The 25,398-nt window shown below is 42.1% G+C and overlaps 2 protein-coding genes across 2 annotated transcripts in view; one reads left to right on the top strand and one right to left on the bottom strand.

Moving 5' to 3' along the window:
* Nucleotides 1–13,895, bottom strand: part of LOC131907695 (vomeronasal secretory protein 2-like) — a 42,045-nt gene extending 28,150 nt beyond the window's left edge. The window contains exons 1-6 of the mRNA XM_059258817.1: nt 13,803–13,895; nt 13,224–13,357; nt 12,918–12,988; nt 11,989–12,099; nt 11,226–11,327; nt 10,987–11,013 (exon numbers count right to left, since the gene is read on the bottom strand). Coding sequence (XP_059114800.1) covers nt 10,987–11,013; nt 11,226–11,327; nt 11,989–12,099; nt 12,918–12,988; nt 13,224–13,357; nt 13,803–13,895 — 538 coding nt within the window. The remainder of the gene's footprint in view (nt 1–10,986; nt 11,014–11,225; nt 11,328–11,988; nt 12,100–12,917; nt 12,989–13,223; nt 13,358–13,802) is intronic.
* Nucleotides 13,896–14,636: 741 nt separating this feature from the next.
* On the top strand, nt 14,637–24,886 carry LOC131907694 (G/T mismatch-specific thymine DNA glycosylase-like). The gene is given in 3 exon segments (XM_059258816.1): nt 14,637–14,885; nt 22,842–23,011; nt 23,782–24,886. Coding segments are annotated over 3 exon segments (1,524 nt in total).
* Nucleotides 24,887–25,398: the final 512 nt, after the last annotated feature.

The raw sequence follows: 25,398 nt of genomic DNA, 5'->3' as shown, positions 1-25,398 counted from the left end.
ATACTTGTGTTAATGCAGATATATATATATGTTACCTTTAAAAGTTTATATGTTTTCAGAAAAAAGGGACCGGATACCAATAAAGACAAGTAGCCCAGGTGACCCAGCTCTTAGAATGCCTATATTGCAGTATCCTCAAATTTCTGCATCCAGAACAATTAAAGGTGCTAGCTGAGATGGTCCAGCCCCACAGAGTATCCAGCCAAGACTTCTGATAAGCTCTACACTTTCCCATCACATGGAGACTAAACAAAAAAAATACAGCTAGCTCTCTCAGGACTTGATTATTATCTCAATTTCCTCAGGGTCCCCTAAAGCTGCCATCACCCCAAAACAGTAGGAAGGAGTCTAAAGAACACAACACCCATATTCCCAAGAGGTGGGGTGGGTAGTTTATGGTCATTCAGTGGGTTGTGGATTTTTGTAATTGTTTAGGGGGTAGGTTCCAATTTATTATTGGTCATGGTCAGGAGAAAAAGCTGAACAAATGAGATTACATTTCAGGGATCTCTTTAAAAATGGAAAAGGTAGAAAATATAGTACAGAAATGATGGGATAAAGTATAGATTGTTGAGTCTAATTTTGAACTACCTCAAGTTTGAAATATTTTACATGGGCATGGATTTTTTTAAACAAATTTAAGTTTATTCCTGTTAGAAAATATTCTACATATGTTTCTACTCTTAAGATATTTTTGGTCTCTCTTTATGACTGAGGAGTTGGCGAGACCATATGTCAACCATCCCCTGTGGCACCAGTAATGCCCACACTGCACAGATTGGGAACAGTGAAGACCAGAGCTATAAGCTGCCTCCTGGGAATGGAGAATGTGGGAAGAAGAACAACCACAGGAGCCAGAGGACCCACCTGGACCAACTGGAAAAAGAGTGACCTGGAGCCCCACCTGTTCAGATTAAAGGAAGAAATAGGTGTATAGAAGTGTAAGAACACATTAAACAACCCAAAGAGCAATACATTACCACCAGAACCTAGTGATCTACAACAGCAAGACCTGAATATCCCAAAGCAGATGATCCAGAAGAAAATGACCTTAAAAACAACTTTATGAAGATGATAGAAGACCTAAAAAAGGAAATGAAAAAATCACTTAAAGAAATGGAGGAAAATACAAACAAAAAATTGGAGGAAATCAAGAATTCTCTTAAAGAAAGTCAAGAAACCCAAGAAAAAAACAATCAAACAGGAGGAGACAATTTAAGACATGAAAACTGAAATGAAAGCAATAAAAAAAACACAAACTGAGAGAATTCAGGAAAAGGAAAATCTCAGTAAACAAACAGAAACTACAGAGGCAAGCATAACCAACAGAATACAATAAATGGAAGAGAGAATCTCAGGTGTTGAGGATGTAATAGAGGAAATAGATTCATCGATCAAAGAAAATGATAAATTCAGAAAATTTTTAACACAAAACATGCAGAAAATCTGGGACACCATAAAAATACCAAACCTAAGAATAATAGAGATAGAAGAAGGAGAAGAATTCCAGCTCAAAGGTACAGAAAATATATTCAACAAAATTGTAGAAGAAAAATTTCCCAACCTAAAGAAAGACATGCCTATGAAGGTACAAGAAGCATACAGAACAACAAATATACAGGACCACAAAAAAAAAGTCCTCTTGTCATATAATAGTCAAAACATTAAACATACAGAATATAGAAAGAATATTAAGAGCAGTAAAGGAAAAAGATCAACTAACATATAAAGGCAGACCTTTCAGAATTACACCTGACTTCTCAATGCAAACTATGAAAACCAGGAGGTCCTAGACAGACATTCTGCAGATACTAAGAAACCATGGATGCCAGCCCAGACTACTATACCCAGAAAAGCTTTCAATCATTGTAGATGGAAAAAACAAGATATTTCATGACAAAACCAGATTAAAACATTACATATCCACAAATCCAGCCCTACAGAAAGTATTAGAAGGAAGACTCCAACCCAAGGAAGCTAGCTGCAACCACCAAAACACAGGCAACAGATAACTTCACATCAACAAATCCCAAAGAAGGGAAACATGCACACACTACCACCAAAAATAACAGGAATTAACAAACACTGGTCACTAATATCCCTTAATATCAGTGGATTCAATTCACCTGTAAAATGATACAGGCTAACAGAATAGATATGAAAACAGGATCCATCCTTCTGCTGCATACAAGATACATACCTCAACCTCAAAGACAGACATTACCTCAGAGTAAAGGGTTAGGAAAAAAATTTCCAATCAAATGTACCTAAGAAACAAGTTGGTGGAGCTATCCTAATGTCTAACAAAATGGAATTCAAATTAAAATCAATCAAAAGAGATGAAGAAGGGCATTTCATACTCATCACAGAAAAAAAAATCCATGAAGAGGAAGTCTCAATTCTGAACATTTATGCTCCAAATACAAGGGCACCTACATTCATAAAAGAAACATTACTAAGGCTCAAATCACACATCAAACCCCACACATTAATAGTGAGAGACTTCAACCCCCTGTATCTTATCAGACCACCATGGCTTAAAGCTAGAATTCAGCAACAACACAAATGCAGAAAGCCTACAAACTCATGGAAACTGAACAATCCTCAAATGAATCACCAATGGGTCAAGGAAGAAATAAAGAAAAAAATTAAAGACTTTCTAGAATTAAAAGAAAATGAAGGCACAATATACCCAAACTTATGGGACACTATGAAAGCAGTGCTATAGGAAAGCACTAATTGCCTACGTAAAGAAGTTGGAGAAATCTCACACTAGCGACTCAACAGCACACCTGAAAGTTCTAGAACAAAAAGAAGCAAATTCACCCACGAGGAGTAGAAGACAGGAAATAATCAAATTGAAGGCTGAAATTAATAAGATACAAACAAAGAACAATACAAAGAATCAATGAAACAAAGACATGGTTCTTTGAGAAAATCAACAAGACAGACAAACCCTTATCCAAACTAATCAAAAAGCAGAGAGAGAATACCAAAATTAACAAAATCAGAAATGAAAAGGGATATATAATAACAGACTCTGAGAAAATCCAGAGGATCATTAAGTCATACTTCAAAAACCTGTACTCCAGAAAATTGAAAAATACAAAAGAAATGGATAATTTTTTGGATAGGTACCACATACCAAAATTAAATCAAGATCAGTTAAATAATTTAAATAGACCTATAATCCATAAGGAAATAGAAAGAATCAACAAAAGTCTCCCAACCAAAAAAGCCCAGGACCAGATGGTTTCAGTGCAGAATTATACCAGAATTTCAAAGAAGAGCTAATACCAATACTCCTGAAATTGTTCCAAACAATAGAAACAGAAGAAGCATTGCCAAACACTTTTTACAAGGCTACAGTTACCCTGATGCCCAAAACACATAAAGATGCAACTAGGGAAAAGAATTTCAGACCAATCTCCCTCATGAACATTAATTCAAAAAATAGTAACAAACCGAATCCAAGAACACATAAAAAAATAAAAAAATAAAATAAAATAAAAACCATCCACCATGATCAGATAGGCTTCATCCCAGGGATGCAGGGATGGTTCAACATATGAAAATCTGTCAATATAATCTACCATATAAACAAATTAAAAAAAAACCACATGATCATCTCATTAGATGCTGAAAAAGCCTTTGACAAAATCCAACAACCCTTCATGATAAAGGTCTTGGAGAGATCAGGAATAAAGGAACATACTTAAACATAATAAAGGCAATATACAGCAAACCAATGCCAACATCAAACTAAATGGAGAGAAACTCAAAGTGATTCCACTAAAATCAGGAACAAGACAAGGCTGTCCACTCTCTATATACCTATTCAATATAGTACTCAAAGTTCTAGCTAGACCAATAAGACAACAAAAGGAGATCAAGGGGATACAAATTGGAAAGGAAGAAGTCAAAGTAAAAAACTTTTGCTATTTGCAAATGATATGATAGTCTATATAAGTGACTCCAAAAAGTCCACCAGGGAACTCCTACAGCTGATAAACACCTTCAGTAATGTGGCAGGATACAAGATTAACTCAAAAAAATCAGTAGCCCTCCTATATACAAATGATAAATGGGTTAAGAAAGAAATTAGAGAAACATCACACTTTACAATAGCCACAGATAGCATAAAGTAACTTGGAGTAACCTAACAAAGCATGACAAGAACTTTAAATTTTTGAAGAAAGAAGTTGAAGAAGATATCAAAAAATGGAAAGAATTCCCATGTTCATGGATAGGTAGGATTGACATAGTAAAAATGACAATCTTACCAAAAGCAGTCTACAGATTCAATGCAATCCCCATCAAAATCCCAATGCAATTCTTCACAGACATTGAAGGAACAATAATAAACTTCATATGGAAAAAAAAAAAAAAACCAGGATAACCCAAACAATCTTCTACAATAAAGGAACTTCCAAAGACATCCTCATCCCTGAATTCAAGCTCCATTAATAGAGCTATAATAATAAAATCAGCTTGGTATTGGCATAAAAATAGAAACAGTGACCAATGGAATCAAATTGAAGACCCTGACATTAACCCACATACTTCTGAACACCTGAGTTTTGACAAAGAAGCCAAAATTGTACAATGGAAAAAAGAAAGCATCTTCAGCAAATGGTGCTGTCATAACTGGATACCTACACATAGAAGATGCAAATAGATCCATATATATCGCCATGCACAAAACTCAAGTCCAAGTGGATCAAAGATCTCAACATAAATTCAGTTACACTAAACCTCATAGAAGAGAAAATGGGAAATAGCCTTGAATGCATTGGCACAAGAGACTACTTCCTAAATATAACACCAGTAGCACAGACACCGAGAGCAACAATTAATAAATGGAACTTCTTGAAACTGAGAAGCTTCTGTAAGGTGAAGGACACTGTCAATAAGACAAAAAAGCAGCCTACAGAATGGCAAAAGGTCTTTACTAACCCCGCATCAGATAGAGGGCTGATCTCAAAAATATGTAAAAAACTCAAGAAACAAGACAGCAAAATATCAAATAATCCAATTAAAAAATGGACTACAGAGCTAAACAGAGAATTCTCAACAGAAGAATCTCAAATGGCTGAAAGGAAATATTCAAAATCCTTAGCCTCAGGGAAATGCAAATCAAAATGACTCTGAGATACCATCTTATGCCTGTCAGAATGGCTAAGATAAAAAATACAGATGACGGCTTAAGCTGAAGAAGATGTGGAAAAAGGGGGACACTCTTCCACTGCTGTTGGGAATGCAATTTTGTACTGCCACTCTGGAAATCAGTATGGTGGTATCTCAGAAAATTGAGAATCCACCTACCTCAAGACCTAGCTATACCACTATTGGGCATATAACCAAAAGTTGCTCAACCACACCACAAGAATATTTGCTCAACCGTATTCATAGCAGCATTCCTGGAAACAACCTAGATGCCCTTCAACAGAAGAATGGATAAAGAAAATGTGTTACATTTACACAATAGAGTATTATGCACCATTAAAAAAAATGTCATCATGAAATTTGCAGGCAAATGGATGGAACTAGAAAAACTCATCCTGAGTGAGGTAACCCAGACCCAGAAAGATAAGTACAGTATGTACTCACTCATAAGTCAATGTTTGAAGCAAAGCAAAGGATAACTATGCTACAGTCCACAACCCCAGAGAAGCTAGGCAAAGAGGAGGACACTAAGAGGGACACACATGGATCACCCCAGGAAGGAGAAAAGGTTAAGATCTCCTCAGCAAACTAAGAGGGGGGAATAAAGGGGATGGGATGGGAGGGAATAGAAAGTGGAAACATGGGGTAGAGACAGGGAGGGAGGACAATGAAAGATATATCTTGGCCAGGTGGTGGCGCACGCCTTTAATCCCAGCACTCGGAAGGCAGAGCCAGGCGGATCTCTGTGAGTTCGAGGCCAGCCTGGGCTACCAAGTGAGTTCCAGGAAAAGGCGCAAAGCTACACAGAGAAACCTGTCTCGAAAAACCAAAAAAAAAAAAAAAAAAAAAAAGATATATCTTGAGAAAGTGTACCATTAGGGGGATGGGGAGAAATATGCAGCTAGGGAAAACCCCAGGAACTCACAAGATTATCCCCAGCTAAGACTCATAGCAATGGTGGAGAGTGCTTTTGAACTAGCCTTCCCGTGCACTCAGACTGGTGTCTACTCTAATTGTCATCATAGAACCTACATCCAGTGACTGATGGAAACAGATGCAGAGACCCACAGTCAAGCACTTGGCCAAGTTCCTGGAGTTCAGTTGAAGAGAGGGAGGAAGCATTATAAGAGCAAGTGGGGGAATCAGAATCACGACGAGAAAAACCACAGAAATAGATGACCCAAGCTAATGGGAGCTCATGGACGCTGGACTGAAGCTGGGGAGCCTGCATGGGACTTAACTAGGCCCTCTGAATGTGGGTTAAAGTTGTGTGGCTTGATGTGTTTGTGGGTTTGTAGCTAGAGTTTTCCTGCCTGGCCCACAGTCAGGATAAATTTCTCTCACCTGCCAGTCCCACAGTCACTCAGACCCAACCAAGTAAACACAAGAGACTTATATTGGTTACAAACTGTATGGCCATGGCAGGCTTCTTGCTAACTGTTCTTACAGCTTCAATTAATCCATTTCCATTAATCTATACCTTGCCACATGGCTCGTGGCTTACCGGCATCTTCACATGCTGTTTGTCATTGTGGTGGCTGGCAGTGTCTCTCTGACTCAGCCTTCCACTTCCCAGCTTTATTCTCCTCCTTGTCCTGCCTACACTTCCTGCCTAGCCAATGGCCAATCAGTGTTTTATTTATTGACTAATTAGCAACACATTTGCCATACAAAACATCCCACAGCATGGGTTCCCTGGCAATGGGACCATGACTTACCCTGGGTACACAAACTGGCTTTTTAGACCCGATTCTCTATGGTGCAATGCCTTACTCAGCCTTGATGCAGGAGGCAGGGGCTAGGTCTAGCCCCAACATGGTGTAGCAGCCTGTGTTGACTACCCAAGGAAGGCCTTACTCTCTATGAGGAAGGGATGGGGGTGGGATGGGGGTAGGTGGGGAAAGTGGGAGAAGAGGAGAGAGGGGGAATTGGGTTGGCATGTAAAAGGAAAGAAAATCTTCTTTTTAATAAAAAATTAATTTAAAAAGAAGTGGTTAGTTAAAGTGTTAGGAGTCCATCAGTGATAAGTGGAAATAAAACTACCTTATTTTCCTTTGGCCAAAAAAGATATTTTTGTATATTGATACAAATTTAAGTTTATTTTTGTTATATGATATATATGTATAATTATACACACACACATATATTTGCTTTTGTTTAAGGTATTATACCTATGAAACTGATTTGACAATGTAGTATAAAGTTCTAGTCCTTGAAAGTTATTATTACAAGCCATTTAGGATAATTAAAAAATACATTTCAGTAGTTAATAATCTAGCAATCAAATTTGTGGCCATGTTAGGTATATTTTCAAGGTCAAACATGAGATATATTTTAGATAGACAGATGGTCTTCAAACACTTCTGGGACCTGCAGAATATGGAATTTAAGATATTTTAATAATGTAAGGATTCTTATGATAGTGAGACGCATCTGCTTCTGTAAGCACCAATATACATAAAAAAGAATGATGGGCATTGAAGAACCTCCATATGGAATTTGCCTTCAGTGTAACAGAGCTAGCCATTTAGGCAAGAAACTGCCCTTGTCTCAACCACTCATAGTCTTCTGTCCAAATTAGATGAGCAAGACACAAAAGAAGGCAACTGCCAAACAACCAAGACAAGGTAGGGCAGTTCTACAAAATTCTTGCATCACAAGAATGTCTGTCAGATATTCTAGGCTTGTAGGCCAAAGATGAATGTCCCAACATTGCAGAGGAACCTTGGTTGACTATCCAGACAGCCACCAGTTTCTGTCATTTCTATAGTTTTGGAAGTTGCTTGCTCTGCACTTTCTGTTTCCTTGAGTAATAGTATATCCTTCTGGGGTCTTTAATAGGGTTGTAGACTAGATAATTATAGTTGCAGTTTTCCTTGTTATCAAATTAAGAAAATAAACCTACATAAGAGATGTAAAGTTTATAAGGTTGAGAAGCATAAAAGCTTAAGTTATTTATCTAACAACATGTTTTAAATTCAAAAAGATATTTTTAGGAAGGTAATATAAGTTATGATAGAAAATGGTTTGACTATAAACTTTGGTCTCGCTAAGATAGGATAGATAATACAGTACTTTCTCCAAATTTGCAAAATACAAAACGACTGGATATTATAAATTTAATTCTACCCAATAATTATTCTTACTGTATATAGTTTTAATATGCTGGAGTTAAAGTCTTTCCTTTTTATTTAGACAAAACGATGAACATGTTGTGGGGTATTTGTAAACTATGTGAAGATATATTGCTGTGATTGTTTTAATAAAGAGTTGAATGGCCAATAGTAGGCAAGAGATAAAGGTCAAACTTCTGGGCAGAGAGAGAAAATATAAAGAGATAATGAAGGTGCAGGGGAGATACCAGGAGACATGGAGAAGAAATAGGAGGTGCAAAATGGAAGAGAGATAATGTTGTGATAGAATGTAGATTAATATAAATGGGTTAGTTTAAGTTATAAGATCTAGTTAGGAACAAGCCTAAGCTATTCACCAAGCTTTCATAATTAATAATAAGTCTCCACGTCATTATTTTTGAGCTGGTGGCCCAAAGAAAACTCTGACAGCAATGAAACATTCCATTACGGAGAGGATTTTAGGAGGCCCACAAAACTCACAAGAAATGTACACAATTCATGAACCTTCCCTGTCACCAAGGTTATATAAATAGTAAATAATTGCTAGGGAAGAGGAAACTCTGGTGGAACTGCCTAGAACTAGTGAGAGTAGGTCAAGCTACTCAACTTCTAGGAGATGGGGCTTTTCATGATGCAATGTGCTGCATCCCTCACACTCTTCAAAATAGCCTGTCATACACTATCCTAAAAAATTCAGTGGGCAACATTGCACAGGTTCCAGGAGATAATCTGGAGGCACCTCCATGAGTCAAGTGGTGAGGCACACTTCCCAAAAATGCCAAGACAGAAAGATTTGGGTGACAAAATTGTGCTAGAAACACAGATTTAAATGCATGGAACATGGATGGAAACATGGATTAAAACTTATTGAAACAAAAAGCCAATGAAAAATCAACTGTATTAGACAAATACTAAGTTTGGGGTTGTTTGTTTTGAGATAGGGTCTCTCTATGTAGTCCTGGCTGTCCTGGAACTCCCCATGTAGAAAAGACTAGTCTCAAATTCACAGAGATCTGATTCCTTTTCCCAAATGCTGGGTTGAGTACCACTCTATCAGGCTCAAACACTAAATTTTTAAGGCATATCTACTTCAGTGCAGTCAAATCTACTTTGCACATAAGATTTTTCACCCTATACTTTGATACTATGAAACAAACTTTTTATCCCTATTTCAATAAAATATGTCCACTTCTTCTTTTATATTTTTACATGGAGGACTTTGACCTTTCCGAAATATACCTGGATCTCATACATCAGAGACACACACAGTGCTCACCAGATTTATACTTTTCTTGCTATCTCTTCCCTCCAACTTGTTGAGGGTTTTATGCCAAGTCCAGATGACCAGGTCCAGGCAGGAGAGGACAACAGGTGAGGGTGGGAGTTGGGCTGAAGGGTTATTGCCGATGCTCATTTAACAGCAATGGGCAGCTTCTCAGGGATAATGATGTTGCACACTCATCCTCCAGGAATACATGTACAACTAAGATTGGCAATGACTTTTATCATTCAAAGTACTGGTCAATCACTCCATCACTGTGGTCCCACCATGTCCCTGAGGCAATGTCAACACAGACCTTGAATACTAAGCAATCACACAAAAGCCAAAATAAGTAAAAATAACCAGAGTTCTGCACCCAGATCTGCCTTGCTTGAGGTATGATGAGGGAGGGTCTTGCAATCTTCTTCCCTCCACCCCTGCCACTGCTACTACATTATTAAAAGCTAGGTCCCTCACAGGATTCCATGAAGTTCCCTCAATGGAGCAAGATCTCTGTAGGGACCTGCAGACATTTGTAAACCTGATGCCATCGCCAGTCCTGTCCACCCTGGTGGCTCCTTAAATTCTCCTTCCCCAGTGTCAGAAATCTTCTGAAGCTGTTTGGCATTGGCTGCACATCATTTGAACTTCTAAGATATCACATAGCTCTACAGGATTGTTGGGTGCCATGCTACTTGGTGTCTGGTATCTGTTAATTCCAATATCACATCAAACTTCTGAAACTGAGAAGGTCTGTCACATAAAAGCTGAACGCAGACAAAAATGCTAAACTCTTTATTGGATTCAGATGGGCAGAGAGGGGTCAAAAGCTAAAGCAGGATGGTGGTCCAGTGGGGAATAACAATCAAGGAAGAAGTAAATCTCAGGTGGGGGAAATGCAGCTCAGTAGACGGTGGTCCAGGGGGAGAGTAGTCCAGTCAGGTCACTGCCATGTACTAGTGGCAAAGATAGCTCAGCATTTGTGGTCCTGGTGGGCTGTGACAGAGAGGGAAACACAAGTGAGAGAACTCTCCTCTTACCATGGGAGTAGCAGTCAGAGAGTAGCTACTTGGGAGGTAGGTGCCTGTTAGAGGTTTTCCTTCCATCAAGCCTCTGGGAGGTCACTGTGAAAACACATGGGCCCCAGAACAGTTCTGAATTCCTTGACATTGTAGATGTCTAATTATGTTTGGTGGGTACTGAGAGAAAGTGGAGATCATGATATGGGAAAGACTCTGGGGAAAGAAAGGGCAGATTTCTTGGGCATAGCACTTGAGGACACCTCTTGAGATGGTCACTGCTTCCTGGCTAAACGTGATCCTTCCTGAGTGAAAGAATGGGAGCAAGGTCAAGAACAGATAGAACCTTCAACCCTGGAACTGAGGAATCTGGGTTCTCTCAGGGTTCCTTTAGAGTATTACTTACCACGGCCATGATTGGGAACACAACGTTCTGTAAAAGAAAGAAAAAATTGAATGTAAGAAAGTATCAAGGTGAAGACCCAGAGTACACCTGCCCCTTGGATGGCCTCATGATTAAGATGACAAGAAGGGCCCTGCTGGTGAAGGAGGGCACATGGTTACACAAGAGCTGCAGCAGCATGGGTGACACAGAGGGTACACGGGGGCGGGGGGGGGGGGCCGCGGAGCAGATTATCCTCTCACCCCTCTGCTGAGGCACAATAATGTTTTCTTGGAGAAGTCCTTTGTGCTGTGTGAATTTCTTAAATTCTTCCAGGGCCTCCATATTTTCTTTGGGGCACTTCCCTGTGGGTAGAGGCAAAATGAACAGAGACATGACTGCACAGCTCTACAGGGAGCCAACAACACAAGGACAAGAACACTGTCCAGCATTAGGGCCTTCAACCTGGAGAAGATGGGAGAAAGAAGGGAGAAGCTCTCAGAGTGAACATGGAGGTGGGATATGGGTGGATGACTTCTCCACAGGAAGTGGGTATATCACTGACACATAAGGATACTATATGACGAAGAATATAGGTGACATCCTGAAAAGCCAAGCAATGTCACACTCTAACCAGGAAGGACCCTGTGTTTCAGGGTCACTAGTATGCATCCTGTCCCTGGGGTGCATTGCCCATAAAAGGCCCCTTTAGGAGACAAATTTTCAAGGAGGCATGCCTGCTCTGAAACCTGAGACCCAAGCAAGTGACATGTAGTAAGTCACTGGCTGGATCTTCTCCCCTATTGGTCAGTGCTCAAGACCACATCTGCTCATGGAAGGTCTGTGCATACCACAATTTCCCACTTCAGAGCATGCACATTGACCACAGAGCACCTAAACCAGAGCTGCTAGAGGGATACCCAGGGGGCTTTTAATTCCCAATGCCAGGATGTAGCTGTTACACATTCAAATAGCTAATGGTAGTAGAGAGCATGGGTAGGAGGTAGTGTCTCTGGGGTGCCTCACCTATCAGATGTCCTGAAAGGAATTTTTTCTCATGCAAAAGAGTTTCTATGTATATGATGTAGTGGTCCTTCACTGGCAGCTCATAGATGTAGAAGAGCTTATGGCCGGAAACTGCAGATTAAAGAGAAATGAGTGTGTAGCATCTTTTTCAAAAACAACATTCAGAGAACACTAAGGAACAGTCTAGAATGTTTCAGCAATAACCCATGAGCATCCAGCCAGATGGCTCCAGACCTTGCAGTGGATCAAACACAAGACAGAAGTTCCTTCTAGAAAGGTGTCATCCCCAGCTGTGGACCACAAGTGTCAGGAAAGATGGAAGCTGTGCCTGACTTGTCCCCTAGAAGCTACCCTGCCCTTCTTCCTAAATCCTAAGCTTCAGTCTCCATGTCTGACAGTGGACAGAGGCATAGCCTCTTGTGTGGACTAGCCTGTGATCTCTAAAGCCACCTGGAAATTAACTGGGTGGGTCTTCCTGAAAAGTAAGCAGGGCAGGGATGCTGCAACCCCAGGAGCTTGCTTGCAAGGGATAATCAGGTGCAGCCAGGGGAACCTTATTGGCTAATGACTTGACATGATCTAGAATTGCCTGGGTTTTGTTCCACTGGCCATGACAGTGGAAATATTATGCTAATTTATTGTGGAAGAAACATCTTAATTGTGGGCAGGGGCATTGTTGGGCAGCAGATCCTGGACTGTGTAAATGGTGAAGCCATCTGAGCACCAGCATGAATGCCCTCATTCTCTCTTCTGACTATGGGCATAATATCAGCAGCTTCTTCATGCTCCAGCTGCCAGGAATGCTCCACCATCATGGACTGTACCTTGAAATGAACCTTGAACTAAAGTAACCCCTTTCTCCATTAAGCAGTGTTGATTAGAGTGTTTTTTTGACAGCAACAGGAGAAGAAACTGAGATAAAGACTCACAGGAGCTGTATTGACCAGGCTTCTCTGTTCTCTGCATATGCATTGTTGTCTTCATGCACTGGCCCTCATACCTGGAAAACAGGAAAACAACCCATAGACTATTTCAGAACACATGCCTGTGCTCTACTGAGTTCACCTGCTTCATCGTCCTTAGAAAAATGTCCCCTGAAATGCCATATGAATCCCTCCAAGTTGTAGAAATCTAAGACTGTGGCCCCCTCTAATAAAGGGGCTTTTCTATCATCAATATCCCAACACAGTAAAGGAGGGGATAGAAAGGTGAAAAGACACACTGGGGATACTCACATGACTGTAGTCTTGACCTCCAAAATTCCTTGTTCCAGACATGACAGTGTATAAGGGAACAGAACCAGAGGTCTCCCCAGCTCTGTCAGGTTTCTTTCATTCACTATAGCCTTCACGAACCAGACACCTGAGAGCTGGGGCAGAGAGAGTCCTGAGCCCACACTTGCCCAGCCCCAAGTCTCCCCCAGGTTCCCATAGGCATGCAGCCTGAACACACATCTCAGAACCCAAGATACAGCCTACAAGTTAGTGATGTTCCACTCTCCAACCCCTTGCTCCTTAAAATTATATTAGAACTACTGATTGGTGGCAAACTAGAAGCAGGTGTCCATATCCAGAGTCTTGGAAACAACACACAAGAGGTCCTAACAAGTGAGAATTTCTGGTTCTGGGTGTCCCTGCTCTAGGACCCTTCCTGCTCCAACTCTGTGGCCCAGGAACCCATGTGCGCTGGAGATCAGCAGCCTCTGCTCAGACTCAGAGAACTTGAACCCTCATGAGTGCTAGCTCCAGTCCTCAGACACTGGCCAGCAGCCAAGCCTTCCACATACACCTGTCCACCATCCCTCTCTGCCTCACTTTCTTTTCTTCTGAGAGGAAGGGCAGGTCATCCTGAGCTTGTAGGACAGCCACCAGGACAAACAGTGTGACAGTCAGGAGCAGGCTCTTCATCTCCAGGCTCTGTGCTCTCAGACAAGGCAGGTCACTGGGGTGATTCTATGAGGCTTTAATGTCTCCTCATAAGATGCCCTTTATAGCCACAATGACACTAGCCACACCCTTCCTGGCCATCTGTCATGGCCAAATACATGTCCATCATGGGGGTGTATATTGTTGGTGTTGGGTAATATGGTGGTAGTTCACTGAAGATAAAAGACACAATGCCTTGCAATGTCTGCACCATCCAAAGGTGTTACTCCTGAAGGACCAGAAGAATACAAGAGACTCAGGAGTGGGGTAGGGACACAGCCCACACTCTGGGCCAATCATGTAGGGATGAGTTTATTTCCTTGCTATACCTAGCCCTGCTCTGCCCCTTTGGACATCATGGCTGCCCTGGCCCCCTTCTCTGGAAGGTGACATTCCTATGCCTCTTGACCACAAAGGTACTAGGATACTTCTCCACACAAAGTCCTGCTGATTTACAGAGCCCACACTGCAATCTAGGATCTGATCTCTCTACTGCTCATGCCTGGCAGGCATGCATGTAGACTCTGGGTCTCCTGAAATACCACTTCTTTAAAGAGGCTCCTAGCCACATTCAAACCTACCATGACCTGAATTGCTACATTCTGTACCTGGAGACAGCTGTGCTCTCTTAGAGTGCTTCTTACTCTCAAGTGTCTCACTACTTCTTCCTGACCTCTACCCATCATCTACCTCCTCTGTTGCATCCTAAGCTCCCGAGGAGTAATGAATGCCTTGATGCCTGTGCTTCACGATGTTACCCGGAAGCTGGATATCTCTAGCTACATGTCAGGGATCAAGATTAAGTGTTCACTAAGGGATAGGTCAGTGTTTCAACTGTGTACGCTCAGGAACATCAACTTTGACAAAGAATATTGGATCCTCTGCTGTGTTGGTCATCTGAGAGCTGCTGAAAGGAGTGGTGGAGCCCCAGCCCACCCTGCAAAATTGAAGCCCCTTCCACACCCGTGGCCTGTAATAGGCGCTTAGGTCAGACACAGACAGTTGAGAGCTAGTGTTTGTACGACTGCATCAGCTTTCTCAGACAAAGCCCCCACCACACTAGATTTTACCCTCTCATCTGTCTGAACACTGACAGGACACCAAAGTCACCCCAGGTCTAAGTCACATTGGATGAGAACGGCAAGAGAAGAATAAAGAGGCCAGGGCCCCCTGCATCCAGAGTCCATGGCTGAGCTTCCCTGGCTGTCCTCTCTAATGACTCAGCCCAGCTCCCTCCTCAGCAAGAACTCTGCCTCCTTCCTCCCCATCCTGTGCTTCTTAGCCCTCAATGTCCTGTTCTGAGACACAGCTGGCCCAGGCTCTGGTCACAGGTGCTGGTCACACAATGACATCTTTGTGCCTCTGTGGACCCAGGTTGGACAGCTCCACATATCTATAAACAATATTAATGAGCACTCTCTGACAAGCCTTGGCTCTTGCTGAGGTGGTCATAAGACCTAAGCCTTGGTCCCAGCATTCAAAGTGCTACTGAGCAGGAAGTCTGTCATCCCAAGGGCAGGAAAAGTGACGCCTGTGCTCTTTAGAAGCAAAGAATAATGAGAAGGTTTAAATTTCCACATCTGGAGTCCCAGGAACTTTTCTGTTTGTTATCCTGTTGATTGAAATAAAATAGGTTATACTTCACTGTGTGTGATCACTGAGGAAAGCATTTACAACAATGGTATATATAATTTCATCCTTTAAAATGGGAAACAATAACTACAGGTGATTGACAAATCATGACTCTCATGTCTAGTCTGATGGGAAGCCTCTGCACTCCTACCACCTACCTGTCATTCCCTGTGTCTCATGAACTGAATACTGCCAACTATGCTCATAAAGACTGTCTTTGTTAGGGTTTCTATTGCTGTGGGAAGACACCATGACCAAGGCAGCTCTTATATGGGAAAATATTTAATTGGGGCTAGCTTACAGTTCAGAAGTCTAGTCCATTATCATTGTGTCAGGTGGCATGCAGGCAGACATGGTCCTAGAGAAGGAGCTAAGAGTTCTACATGTTGATCTACATGCAGCAGAAGGAGTCTATGTCCCACACTGGGCATAGCTTGAACAAAGGAGACCTTAAAGCCCACCCCCCACAGTTACACACTTTCTTCAACAAGGCCACACTTACTCCAACAAAGCCACATCTCCTAAAACTGCTACTCCCTATGGGAGCCATTTTCTTTCAAACCACCACAGAGACACAAAAATTAAAGTGATTAAAGAATCTGTCCAGAGTTGGTGAGGTGGGGCTTGCAGTCAGTCCCAAATAACTGAGGCAGGACTCAATGTGGTCACCTCAGATGGTAGATGTTTCCAGGAGTCAAAAGAACAGGTAATTGGTGTCAAACTAGGGTAAACAACATGGAGAGATGTAGGAGAGAAAGGAGTCCCTATCCACAGTGTGCCATGGCCTAAGGCATTTCTGAGTGACCCCATTTCATTCTAGTGGTGGTTCTTACAGAGTTCTCCAACTCCACAGCTTCCAGTCTCAACTTCTGGTTACATCCTTCACTTCCCTTGAATGTGAACCTCAGTATGGTGACCTTTTAGATGCTGCTAAGTCACAGGTGCCTCACTGCTGGGTCCTGTGTCTGGGTGTTACATGTCATTTATAGATAGGGAGGTATTGATAGCTTCACCAATAGCATCAGGCCAAAATGGGACTGAGGTGCATAGGGAGCAGTCCTAAGATAAACATCAAGAACTCCTGGAGGATGAACAACATACTGGGGACTACAGTTTGTTTCCCCATGGACTTCATTATTTTTGAGGATATACTTGAACTATGCTGAATACTCAGTTCCAGAATAAAGTCAATCTGAAGCATGAGTGCTCAGTACAAGAAGTGGAGGATCCTTGAAGGTGCTGATGACCAACCTTCTTGGTTTTTTTTAAAGGCAGGACCAGGCATACTGATTCATGGCTTCCCACCTCCAGTGCTGTCTGCCTCTCCTCTATGTTTCAAGTGATACACTCTGTTGAGGCCCAGATGTGCCCATATTAGCACACTCAGTTAACAGAGGCAGTTACTAATAGGAAATGAACAGCCTGGTGTGGTGCTGCACACCTTAATCCCAGTGCTTGGGAGGTGGAGACAGGAGGATCAGGAATTCAGTGCAAACCTCAGATACATACTGAGATACAGGCCAGACTCAGCTACATTAGACTCTGTCTCCTAAAATGTTTTAATGAAAAAGAAAAGAAAAGGGATCTGTGTTTCTATGTTCCTCCTTCACATATCTCTTTCCCACACTTCTCCCTCTCTCCTCCATTTCTGTCTGAAGAAAATCAAGCAGACTGAGTCCCCGACAGTGCTCATCTTCTGGGTGGCATGCTTGTCATGGTCTCTGCATTTTGATTTCTTTCTTTTACTGGACTATTTTCATTGTATCTAGTGGTTTGAGTGACAATGACTCCAATAGGCTCAGATATTTTGAATACTTGGCCACAAATTTATGGCCTTGTTTTGGTAGATGCAAGAGATGTGGCATCACTAATGGAAATATGTCATGGTGCGGGGAGGGGCAGATTTTGTGATTTCAAAAGCTATATGGCATTTTGAGTTTGTTTGCTCTGCTTTCTGCTTGTGTTTGAGATGTGAGCTCTCAGCTGTTCCTACCACCATGGCAGCCTGCTGTCACACCTCCCTGACATGATGGCAATGAACTCTTATCCCTCTGGAACTGTAAGCCCCAAACTGACACTTCTGTAGCTAGAGTTTTCCTGCCTTGCCCACAGTCAGTACAAATCTCTCTCACCCGCCAGTCCCACAGCCACTCAGACCCAACCAAGTAAACACAGAGACTTATATTGTTTACAAACTGTATGGCCATACCAGGCTTCTTGCTAACTGTTCTTATATCTTAAATTAATCCATTTCTATAAATCTATACCTTGCCACATGGCTTGTGGCTTACCGGCATCTTCACATGCTGTTTGTCATGGCGGCGGCTGGCAGTGTCTCTTTGACTCAGCCTTCCACTTCCCAGAATTCTCTACTCCTTGTCCCGTCTATACTTCCTCCTGCCTGACTACTGGCCAATCAGTGTTTTATTTACTAACCAATCAGAGCAACACATTTGCCATACAGAAAATCCCACAGCACACTTCTGCCATAAGTTTCCATAATCTTGGTATTTTATCACAGAAGTAGAAAAATAACTAAGACAGAACTTCTTGCCAGGAGTGGGGTACTGCTGTGACAGACCTGACCATGTGATATGGTAAGGATTGTGGTGGCATTGGAACTTTGGACTGGAAAAGCCAATGACTGATCAAAGCTCAGTGGCTCTTCTGTGAGAGATAAAAGGAAAGCAAGGTGAGAACAAGGCGGATGATGGGGGACTCCCTTGTGAAGGTTCAGAAGGAAGCAAAGTCTACCTGTGTCACTTTGTTATATTTTTTTGAATTACTAATCAGTCTGTGGTGTCTGCTCAGCTGGAGCTGAAGAATAGCTGTGATTAGCTGGAGACCAGCACCACTGAAGTAAAACCACTGCTTCACTCTGACAATCAGTGCTGGTTAACAGGAGCTAAGAAATGAGCAATGGTTGAGAAGAAACAGATATCACTGAGGTACAGTCTTCCTGGAATATACCCTCAGGTTCAGCACACAGAAACTGTGGTCTAGAGAGGGCAAAGACTGCATCTCATGCTTTTGTCTGAACCTGGTAGGAGTCACCCAAGTGGTGCTCGTATTTATGTAAGTTTTATTAGCTTTGTTTTTCCATTTTATTTTATGTGCAAAGTATGCACATTTTGTCTGCATGTATGTCTGTGCACCATGTAAGTACTTGGTGTCCACAAAGATTGAAAGAGGGCATGAGATCTTCAAAAATAAATTAGAGATGGTTTGGAACTACCATGTGGGTACTGGGAATCAATCACTAGTCCTCTGCAAGAGCATCAAATGCTCTTAACCACTGAATAATCTCTCCAGTCCCCAAGGTAGAGCTGGTTTTGAAGGTGTAAAGAGATCATGAAGAGAAGCTGAGGCTTGGCATTTTGTGGCAGTGCTGGAGTCCCTGAAGAGAGGCCACTGGTGAGGGCATAGCCTCAGTTGCAATGGAGACTCCAGGACACTGGAGATACCAGTACCATGTGTAATCACTGCCAAAGACAGCAGTAGAGGCTGGCCTGAGCCTATGAAATGAGCTATTTGTTCTGTAGAGGTAGGGGCAGTGAAATGAAGCTAGCTCCCCAGGCTCTTTGGGACCCAGAGAATTATGAGTGTGTCCCAGACATCAAGCATGTTTTGCAGTGTTGAAGTTTGTTTGTGGTTTGATTTGGTTGTGACTGTGCCCTGGTTTTTATCTTTTGAAGTAAGAAGGATTTTAACTTGTTTGGGTTTTTATTATTATTATTATTATTATTATTATTATTATTATTATTATTATTATTATTATTGAAAAGCCCACAGTTGAGAAACTTTGAACTTTGAAAGAGCCATTGGGTTTTAAAGAGAACTTAAATTTTTACGGCTTTGGAATTTTTGAAGACTATGGGACTTTAAAAGTTGTTTGGGTTTTATATTGTGATAGTAATTGTTTGACCCCAAAGTTTAGGGTCTCAAGTGGGCGCCCCAAGAACCCAGACTCCAGTCCAGTTGATGCAACAGCACGAGGATTTATTAAGCTTCTATATAGAAGGGCAAACTCTGCTCGTAAGAGCAAGAGCCGCATCTTACTGCAGCCCCATAAGGGCTTTTAAAGGAAAAACCCATAAAAACCATAAGATTACAATTCCCATACAATTTCGTTTTACAAGAACATGATCTGATCATAGGGTGATCACAGAGGGGGTACAGTTACGTAAACCTCAAGGAGGGTATCAGGGCAGGAGTGGAGCTTACACACAGGTCACGATGGTCCTTCCTGGAACACCTGCAACTATCCCAGTCACAGTTGAGCACATCTCTTAACAGAAATCTTTTTACATTGTTATATTGTTACAGGGGTGATTGAGTAGTGGCTGAGTCAGGTTGCCCTGAGAACTAGATTTTTAGTTTCTCATTCCTGGTGCTTGAAGTTTCTCTTTTCCTGAGGCTTGGGGGTGTAAGCCTGAAGGGCTAGGGTCTTTCAGTAATGTCAGTGTGACAGCTTGGGAACAGATGAGAATGTGTTGGGTCTGGGAGTCACACAAATATTGAAGACTAGGCCACCAAAGTTAGATGAACAAAGTCAACTTTACTCCATCACCATGGGGTAGCAGAACTTCTAACCAGTTAGAGCCACAGGCAGCTTGGGTTCTGACACCATGACCCTGAACAGAGGGAGTAGCTCCTTTTTAAAGCAAAAGCCATAAGTGGGGGGGGGGGTCAAGGTTGATATAAGAAAGGAATTTTTACAATTTGAGATTAAGACTTGATGGTACATTCTGGGAATTTACAACTTATGATAACATTTTACAACTAGTAGTACAATTTGTGGTAACAAGGTATTTGTACAAGCTTAACAGGGGATTTGCTTACACAAGTCTGTGATTATCTTAACATAGTTCTTGACACAACTGGGGCCTTGTCTTAACTTTTAACCAACTGTTCTTCTCAGAACTGCAGAAGAAACAGGGTAGGTGACTAATATTTTGAATTATTGTGGACTCCACATTTCTTCCTAGAGTTTGTAACAGATCAAACCCTTGATTCCTTGTCTGTATATAAATCTTCCTACATTCGGTCTTTAAGGGTTTAGGTGGCTAGGGGAAAGTATTGTGAGCAGAAGACCAAGAGTTCCACTTTAGAAATGCAGTTTCTCACAAATCTAATCAGCACATTAATCACACATGAACTTGTAATGGTTTATTGTGTACCCCAATAAAGCTTGCCTTGAGGATCAGAGGACAGAGTCAGCCACTAGATTAGACATAGAGGCCAGACAGTGGTGACACACATCTTTAATCCTATCACTGGGAGGCAGATCTGTCTGGATCTCTGTGAGTTCAAGGCCACACTGGAAAAGAGCCAGGCAGTGGCGCACACACCTTTAATCCCAGTACTGGGAAGCACACACGTCTTTAATCCCAGGAAGTGACAGCAGGGTGGAGAAAGGTATATAAGCCGTGAGGAAACAGGAACTAAGGCAGTTCAGCTGACTTTCTTTCAGGTGAGGACTCAAAGGCTTGTAGTCTGAGGAAACAGGATTGGCTGAGGAGTTGGTGAGATGAGGTTGGCTGTGGCTTGCTCTGCTTCTCTTATCTTTCAGCTTTTACCCCAAAATCTGGCTCTAGATTTTTTATTATAAGACTTTTCAAGATTAATGTTATATGAACCAATCATTAAGAATATCTGTATCAGCCGGGCGGTGGTGGCGCACGCCTTTAATCCCAGCACTCGGGAGGCAGAGCCAGGCGGATCTCTGTGAGTTCGAGGCCAGCCTGGGCTACCAAGTGAGTTCCAGGAAAGGCGCAAAGCTACACAGAGAAACCCTCTCTCGAAAAACCAAAAAAAAAAAAAGAATATCTGTAGCACAAATCCTAATTGGTCTTGATAATAAAAACTCAAGTTAGATGTCAGGGTTAAAGCAGAAAGATCAGAGAAGCAGAGCAGCCAGCCACTAGAAAGACTTCTTACTTCTAGGAATCCTTAGACTGAAAAGGGTCCTGTCTCTACAAATCCTCAAACAATGCAATATGCTCCTGTCTTCTCCCACTTTATATTCCTCTCTCCACCCAGCCCTTCCTGTCTCCACCTTCCTAGTGCTGGGATTAAAGGCATGTGACTCCTAAGTGCTGAGATTAAAGGTGTGAGCCATCATCGCCTAGCTCTGTTTCTCTTTTAGACTGTATTAATCTCATTTAGTCCAGGGTGGCCTTGAACTCACAGAAATCCATCTGCTTCTACCTCCTCAATGCTTGGATTAAAGGTATGTGCCACCACTGCCTGGCCTCTATGGCTAATTAATGGCTTATCTCTGTACTCTAATCTTCAAGCAAGCTTTATTTGTTAGATCACAAACAAAATATCACCACAAGTATCAAAACAATAAGCAATGGCCCAGCAATGGAGAACAATAGGTTGTTAGCCAAGGGGACCAATTAAAGAGTTTATGAAACCAGGAAAATTATGGTTGTTTCTCTTTTTTGTCTTTCAAGAAGACTTACTTTGAGCTCTTAAAGAGTATTTCTAACAATGTCTGAGTGGTTAGCATAGAAGCAACAGGATTCACCCAAGGCAGCACATACCCTCCCCCTTTGTTTAGGAGTACTGAGTCTAGTCCCCTTCTATTTCATAGAACCATTTCTGCTGAAGAGTTCAGGTCAGTTTCCCATGGTAAAAAGGTTAGTTGATATACAGGGATATAGACCCATGGTACAGGCATACCAAGACACTTGGGCGGGGAGGGCAATCAATTAATGGGAGTTTGTGGTGGTATTGTGTTCCCCAAAATATTGTGTATCCTAATAAACTTATCTGGGGTCAGAGAACAGAAAAGCCACAATATTAAACATAGAGGTTAGGCAGTGGTAGCACACGCCTTTAATCCTAGCATTCCAGAGACAGAAATCCCTCTGGATCTCTGTGAGTTCAAGGCCGCATTGGAAACAGCCAGGCATGGTGACTCACGCCTTTAATCCCAGAAAGCAGCCTTTAATCCCAGGGAGTGGTGGTAGAAAGCAGAAAGGTTTATAAGGCGTTGAGGACCAGAAACTAGCATTTGCCTGGTTAAGCATTTGCCTGGTTAAGCATTTGTCTGGTTAAGCTTTCAGGCTCTGGAGCAACATAGTTGAGCTGAGAGCCATTGGGATGAGGACACAGAAGCTTCCAGTCTGAGGAAACAAGAACAGCTGAGAAGTTGGCCAGGTGAGATTAGCTGTGGCTTGTTCTTTCTCTCTGATCTACCAGCATTAACCCCAATAACTGGCCTCGGGTTTGATTTTATTAATAAGAACTTGTAAGATTCCTGCTACAGGAGTTCTTTAAGTTAAGAGTATTGCGGTAGCACTCTGCGGCAGAGTGGGTCGCTCTCTCAGTGGCGCCACCGCGGATGTGGAGGGTGTGCGCAGCTATTCCCTGGAGCAAGTTCGAGCTTTCTACTCATTTCCATTTCAACAAATGATGGCTGAAGCTCCTAACATTGTCATGACTGAGTAGCAGATGCTGTAGATGTAATTCTAAACGATCTTATTAAATAAGAAACACAGAGCCAAATAAAGAGTTAAAAGCCCAGAGATTGAGCAGTAGCCAAGAGCTAAGACCACCTTATCTTACCATTCAATGTTGTCCTTGCCCTCAGAGAGAGACCTTCTTCCTGTGTCCTGTCTTTTTGTTGCCTTTCTGTTCTGCCTTCTCATTGGTTCTAAACCCAACCATGTGACTTCCTCATCACTGCTTGTCTATACAGACCTCCAGGTCTCTATGGTTCATACTGAGATTTAAAGGTTCAGGTCTTCTCTGCTTCTTCCTATTCCTCTGGGGTCTTCATTCATCATGGTATCTCCCTCTCTGTTCTCCCACTCTGAGCCTGGGGCCTAAGCCGGGACACTTTGCTCAGCCTTGGTGTAGGGAGGAGGGGGCTGGACCTGCCTTGACTGAGTCTACCAGGCTGGGCTGACTCCCCAGGGGAGACCTTGTCTTGGAAGAGGTGAGAATGGAGGGTGGATTGGAGGGAAGGGCTGGGGGGTGGGAGGAGAGAGGACAGGGGAATCGGTGGCTGATACGTGAAATTAAGTTAATTATAAAGGTTAGGGTCACCGCTTGGCTGTGTCCTTGAACACACAGAAATTCTGCCTGCCATGTGATCGGATTAAGGATGTATGCTACCATGCCAGACTTCTACTAAATGGCTTGCTCTTAGCTCTGATCTCCAGGCAACTTTATTAACATACAAATAAAATCACATTTCAGCACAAATAAAATATCACTATAGGATGCCAGTGGAAGCTCCTGCCGAGGAGCCTGTACCAGAGGCTCCAAAAAGAAGGAAAAGGAAAACCAGAGCATCAGAACCCAAGGACCCAGTGGAACCCAAGAAAACTGCTGAGTCAAAAAAATCTGGCAAGTCCACAAAATCAAAAGAGAAGCAAGAAAAAATCACTGACACCTTTAAAGTGAAAAGAAAAGTGGACCGTTTCAGTGGCGTTTCTGAAGCAGAGCTTTTGGCTAAGACTCTTCCTGATATTTTGACCTTCAATCTGGATATTGTGATCATCGGCATTAACCCAGGATTAATGGCTGCTTACAAAGGGCATCATTACCCTGGACCTGGAAACCATTTCTGGAAGTGTCTGTACATGTCAGGGCTGAGTGAGGTTCAGCTGAATCACATGGATGACCACACCTTACCAGGGAAGTATGGCATTGGATTCACCAACATGGTAGAAAGGACAACGCCGGGCAGCAAGGATCTGTCTAGTAAGGAATTCCGGGAAGGAGGGCGAATCCTAGTGCAGAAACTGCAGAAATACCGGCCACGCATAGCGGTGTTTAATGGAAAATGTATTTATGAAATTTTCAGTAAAGAAGTGTTTGGAGTAAAGGTTAAGAACTTGGAATTTGGGCTTCAGCCCCACAAGATCCCAGACACAGAAACTCTCTGCTACGTCATGCCATCTTCCAGTGCCAGATGTGCTCAGTTTCCTCGAGCCCAGGACAAAGTTCATTACTACATTAAGCTGAAGGATTTACGAGATCGGCTGAAAGGCATTGAGTGGAACACAGACGTCCAGGAGGTGCAGTACACGTTTGACCTGCAGCTCGCACAAGAGGATGCAAAGAAGATGGTTATTAAGGAAGAAAAGTATGATCCCGGCTATGAAGCAGCGTATGGTGGTGCTTATGGTGAAAACCCATGTGATGGTGAACCTCGCAGCTTTCCTTCAAATGGGCTGACAGCCGACAGTGCCGAGCTGAGAGAAGAAGAGGCCCCTGGTGACGTTCCAAATGGGCAGTGGATAACACAGTCATTTACAGAACAGATCCCGTCTTTTAATAATTGTGGGACCCATGAACAGGAAGAAGGAAGCCATGCTTAATGACGGTACTTCTCAGCTCTGCCTCAATGTTGCAATTTTAATGCAGTTGGCAGAACCTAGAACCTCAGTTTCCTAACTGAAGAGTTAGTATTAATAGTACTTTATACCAGTGGCGTAATTATATATGGATCAGTTACATGGTAGGGTCAACTGTATGAACCTATGTAGTTTGGAAGGAAAAAAATAGGGTGTTTTCTACCTGAGTTTTGTATTTGAATTACGCATCATCCCAGCTTTTTATATACTATATTTCATTTATGAGGAAACTGGTTTTCTTTGGGGAGTTACTTTGATGTAATTTTAAAATGCAACAGTCTGAATATTTACTTTAATGTAATTTTAAAATGCAACAGTCTGAATATTTACAGTTGATTCTTGACTGTGCATACCTATATATGCCATTATTCCTTTTAATGCCTCAGAAGGGCATGCTAGAAAGAATCAAACTAGTAAAAGGCAGATGTGCCGATTTTCATGTAAGAAGCTAACCTACCCTCAGTGGAGTCTAGTTA

The sequence above is a fragment of the Peromyscus eremicus genome, chromosome 4, assembly GCF_949786415.1.
Source record: "Peromyscus eremicus chromosome 4, PerEre_H2_v1, whole genome shotgun sequence".
Classification (NCBI taxonomy): Eukaryota; Metazoa; Chordata; class Mammalia; order Rodentia; family Cricetidae; genus Peromyscus; species Peromyscus eremicus.
The sequence above is the reverse complement of the archived record's forward strand: the minus strand, read 5'-3'. Positions and strand labels throughout refer to the sequence as shown.